The 15762-nt window shown below is 55.7% G+C and overlaps 2 protein-coding genes across 2 annotated transcripts in view; one reads left to right on the top strand and one right to left on the bottom strand.

Moving 5' to 3' along the window:
* Tprg1l (tumor protein p63 regulated 1-like) overlaps positions 1-4508 on the top strand; it is a 6160-nt gene extending 1652 nt beyond the window's left edge. The window contains exons 3-6 of the mRNA XM_013031534.1: positions 11-236; positions 439-615; positions 2071-2224; positions 3355-4508. Coding sequence (XP_012886988.1) covers positions 11-236; positions 439-615; positions 2071-2224; positions 3355-3549 — 752 coding nt within the window. The 3' untranslated portion in view covers positions 3550-4508. The remainder of the gene's footprint in view (positions 1-10; positions 237-438; positions 616-2070; positions 2225-3354) is intronic.
* A 531-nt stretch (positions 4509-5039) lies between these two features.
* Positions 5040-15142, bottom strand: Wrap73 (WD repeat containing, antisense to TP73). The gene is made up of 12 exons (XM_013034853.1): positions 15041-15142; positions 12980-13132; positions 11467-11583; positions 11039-11111; positions 9553-9656; positions 8833-8919; positions 8418-8552; positions 8255-8332; positions 7216-7321; positions 6094-6219; positions 5594-5785; positions 5040-5358 (listed from the first exon to the last, which is right to left on the bottom strand). The coding sequence occupies exons 1-12, from the start codon at positions 15107-15109 to the stop codon at positions 5216-5218; spliced, it is 1383 nt and encodes a 460-aa protein (XP_012890307.1). The 5' UTR covers positions 15110-15142; the 3' UTR covers positions 5040-5215.
* Between the last annotated feature and the right edge of the window lie 620 nt (positions 15143-15762).

Raw genomic sequence — 15762 nt, forward strand, 5'->3', positions numbered from 1 at the left:
CGGAGGCCAGGCCGGGGCGAGGCCGGGCCGGGGCGGAGGCCGGGGCTCCCGGGGAGGAAGCCGGGCCAGGGCGGAGGCCAGGGCTCCGGGGAAGGAAGGCCGGGGCGGGCTGCGTGGAGTAATCTCTGGCTCGGTCTTGCCCAGCCCGGCACCATCGAGCAGGCGGTGGAGGAGATCCGTGCGGTGGTCCGGCCGGTGGAGGACGGCGAGATCCAGGGGGTGTGGCTGCTGACCGAGTAAGCGGGCTGGCTTGAGCTCGGGTGGAGGGGCGGGCCTGGCAGAGCGGCCGGCCTGGCAGAGCGGCCGGGGCACCTTCCTGGGTCCCCCAGGAAGGCCTCTACGTCCTGCCCTGAATCGTGGGCCCCAGTCAGCCGGACCATGGTCCTGAAGGGTGGGGGCCGTTGCGATAGCCTCCATCTGACTCGTCTTGGTCTCCAGGGTGGACCACTGGAATAACGAGAAGGAAAGGCTGGTGCTGGTCACTGACCAGTCGCTGCTCATCTGTAAATACGACTTCATCAGCCTTCAGTGCCAGCAGGTGGTCAGGGTGGCGCTGGGTGCGGTGGACACTATCTCCTACGGGGAATTCCAGTTTCCCCCGAAGTCGCTCAACAAGTAAGTACATGCAGAGGGCCCAGGTCCCCGGGTGTCAGGGTAGAGTCCCCTTACCGTTCAGGCCCTCCTCAGTGCTCTTGTGTCTGCCCTCAGCTTCAAGGAGTAATGGGAAGGCCCTTAAAATAGAGGTTAGTGACTTGAGGGCAGCAGATGGCTCTGTGAAAGGGGTGCTGGCAGGAAACAGCCTCAGCTCTTAGGCCTGCAGTAAAATTGGTTTATGTGGTCTTTGATAGATGGAAGCAGAGCTGATATGTTAAAAGCAAACTTGGAACTTTCCCACATAAGCATATTCTATCTCCAGCCAGGAGAAAATTACATGGCCATGCTGTATTCCTTACTGGTTGATTTTCAAAAGAAAAAAAAGTAAGGTGATACTTTTTAATGTATAGATATTGCCAAAAGTTAGATACATCTGAAAATATCTCATGACTTATTTTCAGGAGCTGATCAATGCTTTAAGAGAGTTTTCTGAAATAAGAGAAATGTGTAGACATCAGCACATCGTCAAACTATAACTGGAATTCAGGGAATTCAGGAGACTTCACCTTTAGAAAAGTTTTAGCCAACACTCATTAGGACATTACAGGGACGGCCGGGCACCAGTGGCTTACTCACACCTGTAATCCAGAGACTGAGAACTAAGGATTGTGGTTTGAAGCCAGCTGAGGAGGAAAGTGCAGATTCTTTTTTTTGTTTGTTTTGGCCAGTCATGGGGCCTGAACTCTGGGCCTGGGCACTGTCCCTCAGCTCTTCAGCTCAAGGCTAGTGCTCTAGCACTCGAGTCACAGCGCCATTTCTGGCTTTTTCTGCTTATGTGGTGCTGAGGAATGGAACCCAGGGCCTCATGCATGCAAGGCAAGCACTCTATCACTGAGCCACCTTCCCAGCCCCAAAGTGCAGATTCTTATCTCCAGTTGCCCACCAGAAAACCAGCAGTGGTGCTGTGGTTCAAAGTGGTAGAGTTGTTAGCCTTGAGAAAAAAGCTCAGGGATTGTGCCCAAGCCCCATGACCACCACCACCACCACCAAAAACCAAAAACACTTGGGTAGATTAATATATTCCCATTCATTTGGGGTTACGGGAGGAGGGAATACAAAGCCTTGCTGTACTGTCCAGGCTGTCCTTGACCTCATGATCCTCCTTCCTGTCTCGGCCTCCCAAGTGGGATTACAGGTGTTTCCCTTCATGCCTGGCTGTGAGTCTTTTTAAAACTATGGAATGATTGACGAATTTGCATGTCATCCTTGCACAGAGGTCACGCTAATCTCCATATAGTTCCAATTTCATAGGCATATAAAAGTGAAGTTTAGTGTATCCAAGAGAACAAAATTAGTCACACCTAAGGAGTTCTTAAAGCAGTTGTTCCTGGAGGTGTAGTGGCCGCTGACATGCAGCCACGCTCTGCCTGTCCCCCGTGCTGTGTGCGCGGTTGACGGCCGTCTCTGCTCCCTCAGGCGAGAAGGCTTTGGGATCCGCATCCAGTGGGACAAGCAGAGCCGCCCTTCTTTCATGAGCAGGTGGAACCCCTGGTCCACCAGCGTGCCCTATGCCACGTTCATAGAGCACCCGATGGCAGGGGTGGATGAGAAGACGGCCTCTCTGTGCCAGGTGAGTGGAGGGCAGCGGTGCCGCACAGCCCCTCCCTCCGCAGTGACCCGCGCTGTCAGCCAGCACCCCCCGCGCTGTCAGCCAGCACCCCCCGTGCTGTCAGCCAGCGCCCCCCGCGCTGTCAGCCAGCACCATCCAGCGCTGTCAGCCAGCACCATCCAGCGCTGTCAGCCAGCACCCCCCGCGCTGTCAGCCAGCACCCCCCGCGCTGTCAGCCAGCACCAGCCAGCGCGGTGCCGCACGCTGCTGAGCACGAAGCACAGCTAACAGGGAGGACATGGCTTGCGTTTTGATGAGGGGCTGTGCTGTAAGAGGGTCAGGTGGTATGCAGCCTGGGTGGGGGGGCTGCCCCTGATCGTGGGGGATGAGGAGCTAGTAAAGGCTCTGCAAGTTTGTGCTGCTCTCATCCCGCTGAGCACCGCGGTGAAGACTGCAGCAGCGAGGGGTCCCCGGGCTGCAGCCGACGCTGCTCCCTCAGGAAGTGCAGTATGCCCATGGCCGCTCCAGTCAGCACCAATGCGGTCAGAGCAGGGAGGCCACAGCGGCAAGGGAGGGGGCAGAGACCATGAGGCCCTCGCCTCGTGACGCCAGGCTTGTCTCAGGTCACATGGCCACACATTCCTTGATTGTTGGTGACGATGCTGGCCGAACAAACCTCACTGTAAATTTTGTACAGCAAATGTTAAGACTCCAGGTTCAAGCCCCAGCTCTGCACAAAAACAAAAGGTCCTCATAGCAGTGCAGTTACATATAGGAAATATACTGGTAACAGTATGACCATACTGATTTATATGTTTATTACACACTTTAAGATTATTTAGAGTATACTCCTTTTTAGTGCCCGTCTGAGGTGCTAGGCAGGTGGCGCTGCGCTGTCTCCCGGGTTTCACACCCTGTAGTTGCCCTGTGCCATCTTGCTTCTGCCTGCCCACCCTTTGTGTGTGCAGGGGATGGGTTGTCTGTGATGCATTCCTTAGACCCTCCCCCCCGTCAGGATGTCACATGTGACTATGGAGTTTAGAGGGGCTTAAATTCTCAAAATGCTACTTTTTCCATGTAATGGATGATTCTGGTGTTGCCTAAAAGTTAAAGCTATATTGTAATTTTTTTTCCTCTGTCTCTCTTTAAAGCTGGAAAGCTTCAAGGCTTTGTTGATCCAGGCTGTCAAAAAAGCCCAGAAAGAAAGTCCTTTGCCAGGACAAGGTAACAGCGTGTTGGTCCTGGAGTGCCCACTCTTCATTGAGACCTATGTGGGGCTGATGTCCTTCATCAACAATGAGGCCAAACTGGGTTACTCCATGACCAGAGGCAAAATAGGCTTCTGAGCGTCACACGGTGGTCACACCCCGAGGCTGGCGGTGGGCTGGGGCGTGGGCCACAGGGGTGGGGTGTCGTGTAGGGGTCAGAGCACAGTTAGAATAGTCAAGTGGATTCTATGTATTTAGTCAGATGTCGGATGCCGGCTGATGTGAGCTTACAAAAGTATAAAGATGAGCTGCCGTGCCCCTGGTGTTCCTGAGTCCGATTCCACGTGTCCCAGACTCTTGGTAGCCCCGCCCCTCCAGCATGCCCAGTGTGGCTTGTAGCCGTCCACCCCCGCCCCCACCCGTGCGGTGGCAGGGTCCTGGTCTTGGTGCCTGCACGACTGCACAGATGTTTACACTTGGCGTTAAGCTTTGTATCTGAGATCCAGTCCACTTTTTAAGCTCAATACGAAAGCAGTCAGCAGACTGGTCACGAGCAAGATGCAGCCTAGGCCTGCTTAGCTCCTAGTGAACAGCAGGTCTTGTAAATACGTTCAGCTTAAAGTCATTCTCTTTCTAGAATCAATCCAGATTGTGTGAATAATTGTTACCTTGTCGAGGCATAAAAGGTTAGTCCTTAACACAATTTATAACTTGAGGGAGTCGCCATTGATCGTTATTTGCACACAATTTTGACAGCTAGATGTATCCTAAGTTTGTGTTCTATTCATGTTTAAAGGGGGCTGGGAGGTTTGCTTATTAAAGATGCACTTTCATAAAAGGCCACATGAAATCCTCCTGGATGTGTCCCCCTCCCACACACACCCTGTTCCTGCAGCCTCTGCATCGTTCCCTGGTGGTGTCCAAGGCTGCATCCACAGCTTCCCCCATCACTTGAAGCACTTAGTAAATTCAGTTGCTGCTGTCTGTGTCCTCATTCCCAGTGCTGTGGGCCTCAGGCTGTCAGGCTGGGGCATGCAGACGGTGCACATGGGCTCAGCCTGTGCTTTGGTTGTGTAGTAAAGACATTTAGAACCACAGAGACGTTGCTCCTTTTTTGAAGTTGCTGTTGTTAAAATGGCACACCGGCATGTGTGCAGCTCTGCAGGCCTGTCCGCTTGCTCTGGGGGGGGGGGGGTGCAGCCTGTCCTGCTCGCTCCTCTGTGGAAAGGCAGGCAAGTGGGGAGCACAGGTCCAGACGCGAGTCCTGATTCACTGTGTGGAGCTCTGGCCTGGCTGCCTAGTGGGCACTTCATAGAGCTGCCCGGAGCTGGGCTGGACAGGCCAGGGGTGTCCCTGCAGAGCAAGACCCAGGAACTCAGGACTCCCTGCATAACTGACCCACTGCCCCTCGGGGGTGTGCCTCAGGGAGTTGGGCCCCTCCTCCAGAGCAGACTGCACTGCAGGGAGCAGCCACCCTCTGTCCTGAGTGCTCGGTGGCTGGTGGCTGGAAGAGGACCTACAGCAGAGGGGCGCTGTCTCCAGCTCTGGGAGGAGCTCAGCAGGCGGGGTCTGCCTGAGTCTAAGCCACAGCGTGCCTGAGAAGGGAGCAAGGGTCAGTAGTCTTAGGAACTGAAAAGTGTTTATTTTAAATAATGAAAATTACAGCGGTATACTATACATATTTACAGAAATCTTGCTACAGAAAAATAGAGTCACATCAGCAGCCCGGAGTCTGGCTGGAGGGCTCCCCAGCCTGCCCTCGTGCAAGGTTGTGTACAAGCTCTGCCTGGGGTCTGCCCAGGTCCTATGCGTGGCCATCCCTTTGTCCTAGGGCTGGGCTGACCCCCTCCTTGGTCTCCAGGAAACACAGGCAGAAGTGGTCCTTACTGAGGAGGGCCAAGGAGTCCCCACTTAAATGCCAGCACAGGGAGAGCACTGGAAAGTCACCTGGGGAGAGACAGAGATTAGAAGAGCAAGAGGCCAGGATCTCTGAGGGCAGCCTGTGGGTGAGCCAGGTAGACCCAGAGCCACCTCCAGCCAGGAAAGCTTCAGGCAGCAGGGACTTGTCAAGTACTGCTGCTGTCAGTACTGCTGCTGTGGACAGCAGCAGGTTTCTGCGCTGGGCTCCCTGCTGCCTGACTGCGCGGGTGGCTCGGTCCCCACCCCACCCCCAGACGCTCACCTTCCCCGGGCACCTGCACTGACAGGCAGCCCGCAGGGGACCACAGGTACACCTTGCTGCCCCCCGTGCAGATGGCCAGTCGTGGCTGCTGCGGGTCCCACCGGAAGGCACGCACAGGGGACAGCTGCTCCAGCACCACGAACAACCTCAGCTTCCGGATGTCCCACACCCAGACGGCGTTGGGGATGTTGTCTGCAAGAGAGCAAGCAATGGCATGGGTCCCGCGGGTCCCGCGTGGCGGGAGGCACTGGGGCATGGGGTGTGACAGTCAAAGGGACCAGCAGTGGAGCAGAGCAAACAAAGGCTGCCAGCCTAAGCCCCGCCCTGGACCCTAGCTCTTCCCTGAGGAGCCAATGGGAGTGAGCAGGACGGCCGGGCCCTGAACTGACAGCAGAGCTGCTAGGCAGGACATTCGCTATGTCAGCAGACCCACACAGGGCGCCCTCATCGTTGCTGGCTGTTTCTATGGTGATGCGGACAGACTGTGAGCACACACTGACCATTCCTCGTTGCCAGGAAGCAGCTGTCAGGGCTGAAAGCCAGCATCCCTACGCCCATCCTGGGGTTGGCCCTGTCGGCCACGGGCTTAAGGGTCTGCAAGGACACTGGCATCGAAGCAATCTCATCTGGAACACAGGAGGGAGGGAGGACTGAGGCTGCAGGAGAGGACGGAGCTCCCATTTCTAGTCAGGGAGCCGACCTCTGACGGGCTCCACCAGAAGGCGCCCCAGCCGGTAGGAGGCCTGCCCACGTGCCCTGGGGTGCAAGGGCGCCACCACACGCAGGGCCTGCAGCAGAGATGGGACAGCGGTGGCCAGCCAGCAGCTCCCTGCCCACTGCCCCAGCCATGGCCTTGGCTACCCAGATGAGGGCACGTCCCCGCCCGCCCCGCCGCTCAGCTCCCGGTCTAGCTGGGCCCCTCAGCCTCCCCCGCCCGCCCCGCCGCTCAGCTCCGGTCTAGCTGGGCCCCACTCAGCCTCCTGGCTTCCCCGCTTCCAGCTATAGGAAGGGCTTCGTGGCGGCGGCAGGAGGTGGTCAGGTTACCACAGGCCCATGAGAAAGCCCTTCCTCCCCCCTCCTCTGCGTAGGCAGGTGCTTTCATTGTACCCTCCCTGCAGAGAGAGGGGCTCAAGCATGGGCCCCAGGCCACCGGTGTCCAGCCCCTGCCCAGTCACCCTCCAGACTCGGGGGGGTTAATTTCCATATAAACCTTGGCCTCAGAGAACCAGCTGTCTCGAATGGATTTCCAGGGCTTTCAGTCAATAAGCAGTGTCTGGGTGTTCTGAGCGAGTCCCCCTCGAGCCCCTGGAGACGGGGCGGGGGCGGCAGAGGCTGAACACCAGACACCCAGCACCCAGCTGCTCAAGAGCGGAGGGAGGACAGCAGGGCCAGGCCACACTGGAAAAAGCTACAGGACCCTCAAAAACAAAACAGCTGGGCAGGGCTCGGGTATAGCGCCTGCCAGCAAGAACAAACCAGGTCCTGGGCTCAATCTCTAGTACAGAAAACAACAGATCTAAAATGCACCTGGAAAGAGGAACCATATATGCCACATATACGTGCAGAAAACAAGCAAACTTCCTCCCACCCAGGAAGAGGAGAGTCGTGGGTGGGTTGCTCACACTTGCTCTCTGCAGCTGACAGGTGATTGGCCACTGGGAGGGACGGTGGGAAGGCCAAGTGGTCCAGCCCTGGCTGTGGGCTCTTCTTGGCTTCCTTATACACAACCTGAGAGACACAAGGAGGCCACCAACAGGTTTGTAACGGACTGAGAGGCCAGAGGATGTGGGGCTGGCCAGAGGGTGCCTGGCACCCAGGGACTGAGAAGCCAGAGGATGTGTGGGCTGGCCGGAGGGTGCCTGGCACCCAGGCCTGGCATGGTAGCAGGATCTACCCTCACTAGGAGGAAGGGGCAGCAACGTGGCCCCTGCTCAGCCCGGCACCTCCCCAGGTCGGGTCGGCTCTTTCACGAGCGGGGCCCCTGCACACAGATGCGCGATGCTCGGTGTTCAGACAGTCATGCTGTGCTCCTCCAGACTCTGCCTCAGACCCGCCTTCCTGGTACTTCACACCCCCCGCACCTCCTCCTCCCCCTCCTCCCATGTGGTGCTCAAGGGCAGCTCTGGGGAGGTCCTGGCAGCTCCCCACCTTGGCCCACAGCCCCCGCTGCTCACCGTCCTGGTCTGGGCTACCTCTGGACAGGTGGACTCTGAGAGGGAGGCAGCATCTGTCTTTGTTCCCTGCTGTCTCGTCAGCAGGTGGGGCACGCTAACACTGCTGGACAGACACCAGGTGGGGCTTCCTCTCTGCCACGGGCCCCAGGCTGCTCCCACTGCAGCCTTCCAGCCCTGCTTCCCTGTCTGTCCCCACTCAGCAGAGGCAGCAGTCTGTCTGCTCTTTTCTGCCTGAAACCCAGAGTAGAGGCTGACACAACATATATATAGAATTTTCTGGCAGGGCCCTGGCCCCTCTGTAGAAAGCAGGGATCTGCAACAGGGCAAACCAAGGAGACATGCGGCTGGGGTAGGCAGGGAGAGTACGGGCCTGTAGGGGCTAGGGGAGCCTGGTGACAGGAAGTGTCAGGGGCAACCACCCACGAAGTGAAGGGGCAGCGGCTGCCCCAACCCCCCGTGCCTGAGCAGACCTGCAGGGCAGACTCACTATCTTGGGGTCGCTGAGGGCAGCAGGATGGGCAAACTCAGTGATCACCTTCCACGTGACATGATTAAGGAGGCGCACCTGGGGAAGGAACCACGGACGTTGTGTGCCTGTGCCACCACCAGGCCCCCCGGAGGTGGTCTGTGCCTTGCGCGCGCTCTCTCACCTTCCCATCGTAGCTGCCCACTGCCAGGAATTGGCTGCTGGGGCTCCAGGCCACAGACTTGATGCCCAGGGACCATTCGTAGGCACAGTATGAAGACAGCAGCCGGCCGTCCAAGGAGTACAACAGAACCTTGTACTGCGGGGGGGGGGGGGAGACATGCAGACACACGTCACATGCGCCTGGAGCACGGCACCGCCGAGGGTCTGCTGCAGCGAGACCCCGCTGCCAGCCGGGGTGACGCGGAGGACCAGGGCTGGGCCTCCAGTGTGGAGAGGTGCAGACTGGAACGAGCCGGGAGGGGAGGCAGCGCCCTGTCACCCCGGAAGTGAGGCGGTGTCTGCCCTCCCGCTGCTGTCAAGAGCGTCAGATAAACGCAGACGGAAGCTCTCGGGCGAGAACACGCCCCACTGCATACCTCCAGGCAGGAGTCCCACACCGCCAGCACACAGCCGTTCGGCGCCCACTCGATCCCCACGAGATCCTGGGTGTCGGTGTTGAAGTGCTGCCAAGGGAAGACAGGGAGACCCCTTGAGGACTCCGACCCTGCCCTGCCTTAGGTTACAACGGACGTTTCTAATGTTCTACATTTAATTTTTACACACAGAAATGTCTGCATCCTTCCCGGGAACTGTGTCCCAGGCCTGCACCCTGCGCAGGCATCACTGGCAGGGCCAGCCTGGGCTCTGCCTCCTGGCGCCCACCCGACAAGGTGCACTGTGTGTCCCTGCACATCCCAAGCATCCCCACCTGCTCTGCCCAGTGAGCCTCACTCCTCAGAGACCACTGCTGCCTAAACCCTGTTCCGACACTGGTCCTTCCCTCCCTCCCTCCCCACATGTCTCTAATTATTGCATCGTACTCAGGTTCTGCCATCTGCAGACACACGCACTTGCAGAGCAGCGTAGTCTGTGCTGCAGCCCCCAACGTGTAGAGACCTAGCTTCAGTAGGGGTGAAGCTCAACCGTGTTCCTCCTGGTGCGGTGCCTATTTGTGAATGCGGTGCACTGATGGCTGTGGGAGGGGGGGCACGGCGGTCAGTCACATCCCTGACAGGAAGCCCTATGGTTCTGTGCTGCACACACACGCCTGGAGTCCCGAGGCACCTGCTCCCTGCCCCCCGCCCCTGCAGCCTTACCCGGAGGAGCTGCCAGTCATTGCATACAAACACGCTCACATAGTCCCTGCAGTCTCGCCGCTCGGCCAGCGCCAGGTACCGGCCATCCCTGGTAAAACTTATTCCTGCCAAAAAAAAGGAAGCAAAAAGGGTCGAACAAGAGAAAGTACAGCAGTAACTGCTAAGGAAGGACAAGAAAAACAAAGCAGAGGTCAAGAAAAGGAAGACCCACGAATGCAGCCTGCAGTACAACGTCTGGCCACAGGGCTCATCGAAGGGCAGGAGACTGGTGCGCACGCACACGTGCATGCACACACACACACTCCGCACAGAGTTTCTGAATCATATCAAATGAGCTGATCCCTCATGAGTCTCAGAAATCTTCCGGAAAGAATATAGCGCCTTGTGAATTACCAACTTCTATTTAAAATAAAATTGTAGGAAACCCAAAGATATCTTCGGATAGAGGAAGTCAGCTTGTAAGCTGGGCATGGTGGGCACACCTGAATCCTGGCACTCAGGAGCCTGAGGCAGGAGAGCTCTGGGTTCAAGGCCAGGCTGGGCAACCCAGTGAGACCTTGTCTCAAAGACAAAAGTCAACTTTTTACTGTATTATTTTTGCTTTCACATTTTATTATTTGGGAGAACTAATTTTGTGTGGCTCTGTGTGTGTGTGCCACCCCTAGTGCTTAATCTCAGGGCCTGGGTGCTGTCCCTGAGTTTTTGTGCTCAAGGCTAGCACTCTTAACACTGGAGCCACAGTGCCACTTCTAGCTTTTTGGTGGTTGACTGGAGATAAGAGTCTCATGGAGTTTCCTGCCTGGGCTGGATTTGAAACATAATCCTTAGATCTCAGCCTCCTGAGTAGCTAGGGTTATAGGCTTGAGCCACTGGCACCTAGCCAAGAAAAACTAAAAATTAAAGATAAATGCTCAGAAAAAACTTTGGCCAAACCATAAATTTTTTTTTCCCACTTCTGCATTAGCTTAAAAAGCCCCAGGCCAAGTTCCATGCTTCAAAAATAACTACTCGTTCCACTAAGGAAATGCCTGTCCCCTCTGAGAGATGCTAGCAGCCCAACGCCACCGCCAAAGAACAAACCACCGTCCCCGCAGCCTCTGGGATCTGAGCACATCAGCTAGGATGGGGTGTGCATTCCAGCATATCACCAGGTGTGCTTGGCCAGCCAAGCCTTCCTCCCAGAGGCCCCGGGCCCAGTGACCCCATCACCCAGCCCTCTGCGAGGAGCTTGAGTTTGATCCGACAGCTGACCCCAGCTCTGCGAGAGCCAAGCATCTTCCATGGTGAATGTGGGGCCTCTGTCTTTCAGAGGCCAGGTACAGACTTAGCATGTCCAGGAGTCTCACGAGAGGTCACCCAGGGCTGAGGGGCTGTGGATGCACGTGTAGCATGCTGTTGGAGCTACTTTGAAGCTCTCCATGTCAAAAGGGTGGAAGGTCCCAGAACCACGGCAAAGCTGTGCATCTGAGTGGCTCGGACGACTCACCCTGCTGACAAGCTTTGGGGTACTTGATGTACGACACAGACTTGGTGCACAGGGACCAGACCGTGATCCGCAGCTGCCGGGGAAGGAAGAGGAGGAATTGAGCATGCACTTGGCAGAAAATAAACAAAAACTAAATATATGTATGCTAAATATACATAAAACTAAATATACAAAACCTAAATATACATATTGGCCACCTCTATCAGTTCCTGTGAACTACTGGAAGGACAGTGCTCCCCGGGCCACACTCCACTGAGGACAGCTCCCAACAGGACAAGGGCCGGTGGGGTGGGGGGGGAGTAGGAGGGTTCAGAACACTGCTGAGGGCGGCAAAGGGCTGCCACACACCAAGTGCTGCATGCCAACAGGACCCAGGGGGGAGGAAAGGGCGGGGTGGGGGATGAGGGGGTGGGTGGAGACTCACTCACGTGGAACTCGGTTGTATTCAGAATGTGGCGTCCGTCTGGGCTCCAACAGGAAGCCACAAGTCCTGCGGAGCCCTCGTCAATTTTGCAGTGCCATTCCGGCTGCTCCAGAGACCACACCTAGATTCACGAGAGGGAAAGCACGGTTGACACTGACCACCTCTCTCCACCCAGGGGGAAGGGGAGGGTAGCTTCAAAATGGATCAAATGAGGGGCTGGGAATGCGGCTCAGTGGTAGAGTGCTTGCCTAGCATGCATGAAGCCCTGGGTTGGATTCCTCAGCACAACATAAACAGAAAAAGCCGGAAGTGGCGCTGTGGCTCAAGTGGTAGAGCATTAGCCCTGAGTAGAAGCAGCTCAGGGACAGTGCCCAGGCCCTGAGTTCAAGCCCCAGGACTGGCAAAAACACTAAAAGCAAAACAACAACAACAACAAACAGTAAAAGGAGAACTACTGTGAAATTCTAGCCGAAAGGCTGGGGCCAGATCCACTGCAGCAGCGACACTGCTTGGCCGCTTCCTTCTGCGGAAATTTCCTTCAGAGCAGTGTACTGCCTCCAGCCCAGATCACAGCCAGTTAGGCTTTGGGTGTACTTTGGTAGTACTTCCTAAAACATACAAGTCCAAGGTGCAGCTCTGCGTTTTGTAAACACTTGTGTTTGCATTTGCTTGCAAACTAAGACTTCTCATTTTACAAGTATTTCAATTCAACTATTAGAACACTGTAGCTTTAAAAGACACCAATTGGAACTGAATAGTACATTTTTTCCAAAACAAAATGGCACACAGGAAAATCAGTCCTTCTTAAATATGAACACTATCCTCACCAGAGTACCTGTATGAGCCTCTGAAAATATGGCCTGTATTACATACTTGCAGAGTCTCTATCTGTGCATGCCACAACTGCATGAGCCCATTGTACACAGCACACACACTCCTCCATGACCAACACTGTACAGAGCACACACACCTGCATGAGCCCACTGACACAGCACACACCTGCAAGAGCCCACTGTACACAACACACACCTGCAAGAGTTCATTATACACAGCACACACCTGCATGAGCCCATTGTACACAGTACACACCTGCAAGAGCCCATTGTACACAGTACACACACCTGCAAGAGCCCACTGTACATGGCAAACACACCTGCATAAACCTTACTTTACATGGCACACACACTCTTGCACACACCTGGATGACCCCCCCCTTGTACACAGCACACATCTAGATGACTCCCCACTTGTACACAGCACACATCTGGACAATTCCTCACTTGTACATAGTACACACACACACACACACACACACCCCTGGACAACCCTCCACTTGCACACGGCACATACGTGGCTAATTGCCCACATGTACAAGGCACACCCCTGGACCACGCCCTGCTTGCACACAGCACATCCCTGGACCACGCCCTGCTTGCACACAGCACATCCCTGGACCACGCCCTGCTTGCACACAGCACATCCCTGGACGACACTCTGCTTGCACACAGCACACGCACCTGGACGACTCCACGCTTGTACATGGCACACAAGATGAAGAGGGAGTCTGCTGACCACTCTATGTGCTGAACCTGGTCCAAGCAGGTGTACAGCTGCAGGATCTGAAGAGTGCTCACCTCCCGGACCACTAACCGGTATTGGACACAGGAAGCCTAGGAGAAGAGAAGAAAGCAAGGCTATCTGTGGGGAGCTCCCAGAACGCCAGCACTGATCTGTACTCAGAGACCGGCTCCTTCCCTGTCTCAGACACTTAATGTCTACTTAGCTTTGTGTTTATCAACCACCACACACTCCCCCAAACAAGATAAGTGACACAAAGATAACGCTGGAACCTGCAAACTAAGTTTTAGACTACTACCGATTTGATCATCACGCCGCGCATACTTGTATTCAATTATCACATGTACTCTATAAATTTATACAAGTGAAACAATCATCATAAAATAAATAAGCCTGGTACTGGTGCTCATGCCTGTAATCTTAGATATTCAGGAGACTGAGATCTGAGGACTGTGGGTTGAAGCCAGCCTAGGCAGGGAAGTCTAGGAGACTCATCTCCAATTAACCACCAAAAATTCCAGAAGTGGAGCTGTGGCAGTGGTAGAGTACCAGCCCTGAGCACAAAAACTCAGGGACAATGCCCAGGATCTGAGTTTAAACCTCAGGACCAGCGTGCATGTGGGCACACACACATACAATTCCAGTAAGAGATTATAACCAGAGTGCCAAAATGTTGAAAGAGTACAAGCCCCAAAGCACCAAAATTAGACACACAAGTTAAAAAAAAAAAAACCCTCTTATTTGCTGAAACTTTTATAAACAGTTGTGGAGGGGCACCTTGAAAAACATGGTAATTCTTGAGGGTGCCATTTAGGTTAATTTTCTACTTTTGTAGCTGAATGCTATTGTATGCCATTTAGAATAACTTTCTATAAAGAAAGTAAACATGAAACTTGAGAGTTGAGATCTCAAAGACCTGGGCAAAGGTAACAGGAATGACAACAAAAGCTCAAACTGGACAAAAGAAAAAAAAAAAAAAAGCTGTGACCGGTTAACAGAAAACAGTGGATAGATAAACTAAAGCACGTTTCCCCTGTGGTATTGGGACTTGAACTCTTTTGAGCTTTTTGCTGGGTAACTAGATTTGTCCACCCAAGCTGGCTCTGAACCAATATCCCCAGATCTCAGCCTCCTGAGTAGATAGGCTTACCCCCCAACGCCTGGCTTCAAAGCATACTTTTTTTGTGAGGCTTTTCTTCTGCTTAATGGCTTTCCAGGGTCACATACCCACCCCCTTCCTCCTCCCCCTGCAAACGACACCATTGATCACATTGGTATTTCTTGAAACAGAGTTACTGCTCAGTGATTTAAACACTTTCCTGTCACTCCTGGAAGGAGCAGCTTAAAAAAAAAAACTATAGTCTTGACAAACTCTTCTTCGCCTTGCTGGTTATTTAATCCTTTATTCCGGTGTGCTGAGGACACAGGGTAGGGAAGCAGCCCACCGGGAATCAGTCTGCAGCAAGGGAAATGATACATGTGCCTTTGTGACAAAGTAACAGTGGGCTGGCACGCTCACACCCTCCAGTTACAAGCAAGCAGCACCTCCTCATCCCCCTGGACTGCTCTGACCTCACTCGCCTGTGCAAGGAAGCTGGACGCTGCCTAGCTTCCCCTCCGGCCCCGGGGCCCTTGACGCCTACCTAGGCGATCTGCCCTTGCCCGGGTCTCACCCCTGCCCAGGGCACCGCTCGGGCCCCCCTCCGGCCCTGGGACCGGCCGAGTCTGCACCTTCTAAGGGCATCTGCCCAGGTCTGCAAGCCCAGGTCCCGCTCCGGCCCCCGACACCTGCTCCGGGATTCAGCCCCGGACTCAGGCACCTGCGCCTGCCGGGGTCCCCGCCGGCCCCGCCCGCCCGCCCGCCCGCCCGCCCCCGGCCCCGGGCTCCGCTCCCGCCCTCCCCGCGCTCCGCGGAGCTCTGCAGCCCGGCGCCTCCGTTCAGCCGCCCGCCCGGCTCCCGGCGCCGCGGGTCCGCGCCGGGGGCCGCCGCCGCCGCTCACCAGGTACTTGCCGTTCGGGGAGAACCTGCACAGCAGGCTGGAGAGCTTGAACACCTCCGAGAAGTTCATGGTTGCCGCCGCGCGGGCTCCGACCGCCGCCGGCCGCGGCCCCGGAAGTGAGGCGGCGGAAGCCAGCCGCAGCCAATGGGCGCGCAGGGCGGCCGCGCTGCATTGTGGGGCCGGGAGTCCGCGCCGCGCTTAGGGCGTTGACTGGAGGCCGCGGGCGGGGGGGGGGGACGCATTCCTGAGCCCCGCCCCGGGCGGGACGGGCCCGCCTCCCGGCCTCCCGCGCCCCCCCCCCAGCCCCCCCAGCTGGGGCGGCAGACTGGATGCGGGAGGCGACGGCTAAATTTGAATTTCAGATAAACAGTGACTACTTTTAGTGACCTGGGACGTAACTCAGACTGAAATAGGTCTCGCTTACCTGAAATTCAAATTAAACAGGGAACTGGTTAAATTTGGTTATGTGTGCGTAATCAACGTGGTTATGTGTGCATACACACACACGTGTGTAAATATTTACGCGCACGTAGGTCATCACATATATTTAATATAGTGTCTACACGTATCATGTTATATGTGATGCATAACATTTGCTTTGCTTGGGTTCTCTGTGCGTGTGTGCGCGCGCGCGTGTGTGTGCTGGGGCTTGAACCCAGGGCCTGGGCTTGTCCTCTGGCTTTTTCTTCGAAGCTGGCGATCTACTACTCGAGCCATAGCTC

This window comes from Dipodomys ordii, unplaced genomic scaffold (genome assembly GCF_000151885.1).
Source record: "Dipodomys ordii isolate 6190 unplaced genomic scaffold, Dord_2.0 Scaffold6, whole genome shotgun sequence".
Classification (NCBI taxonomy): Eukaryota; Metazoa; Chordata; class Mammalia; order Rodentia; family Heteromyidae; genus Dipodomys; species Dipodomys ordii.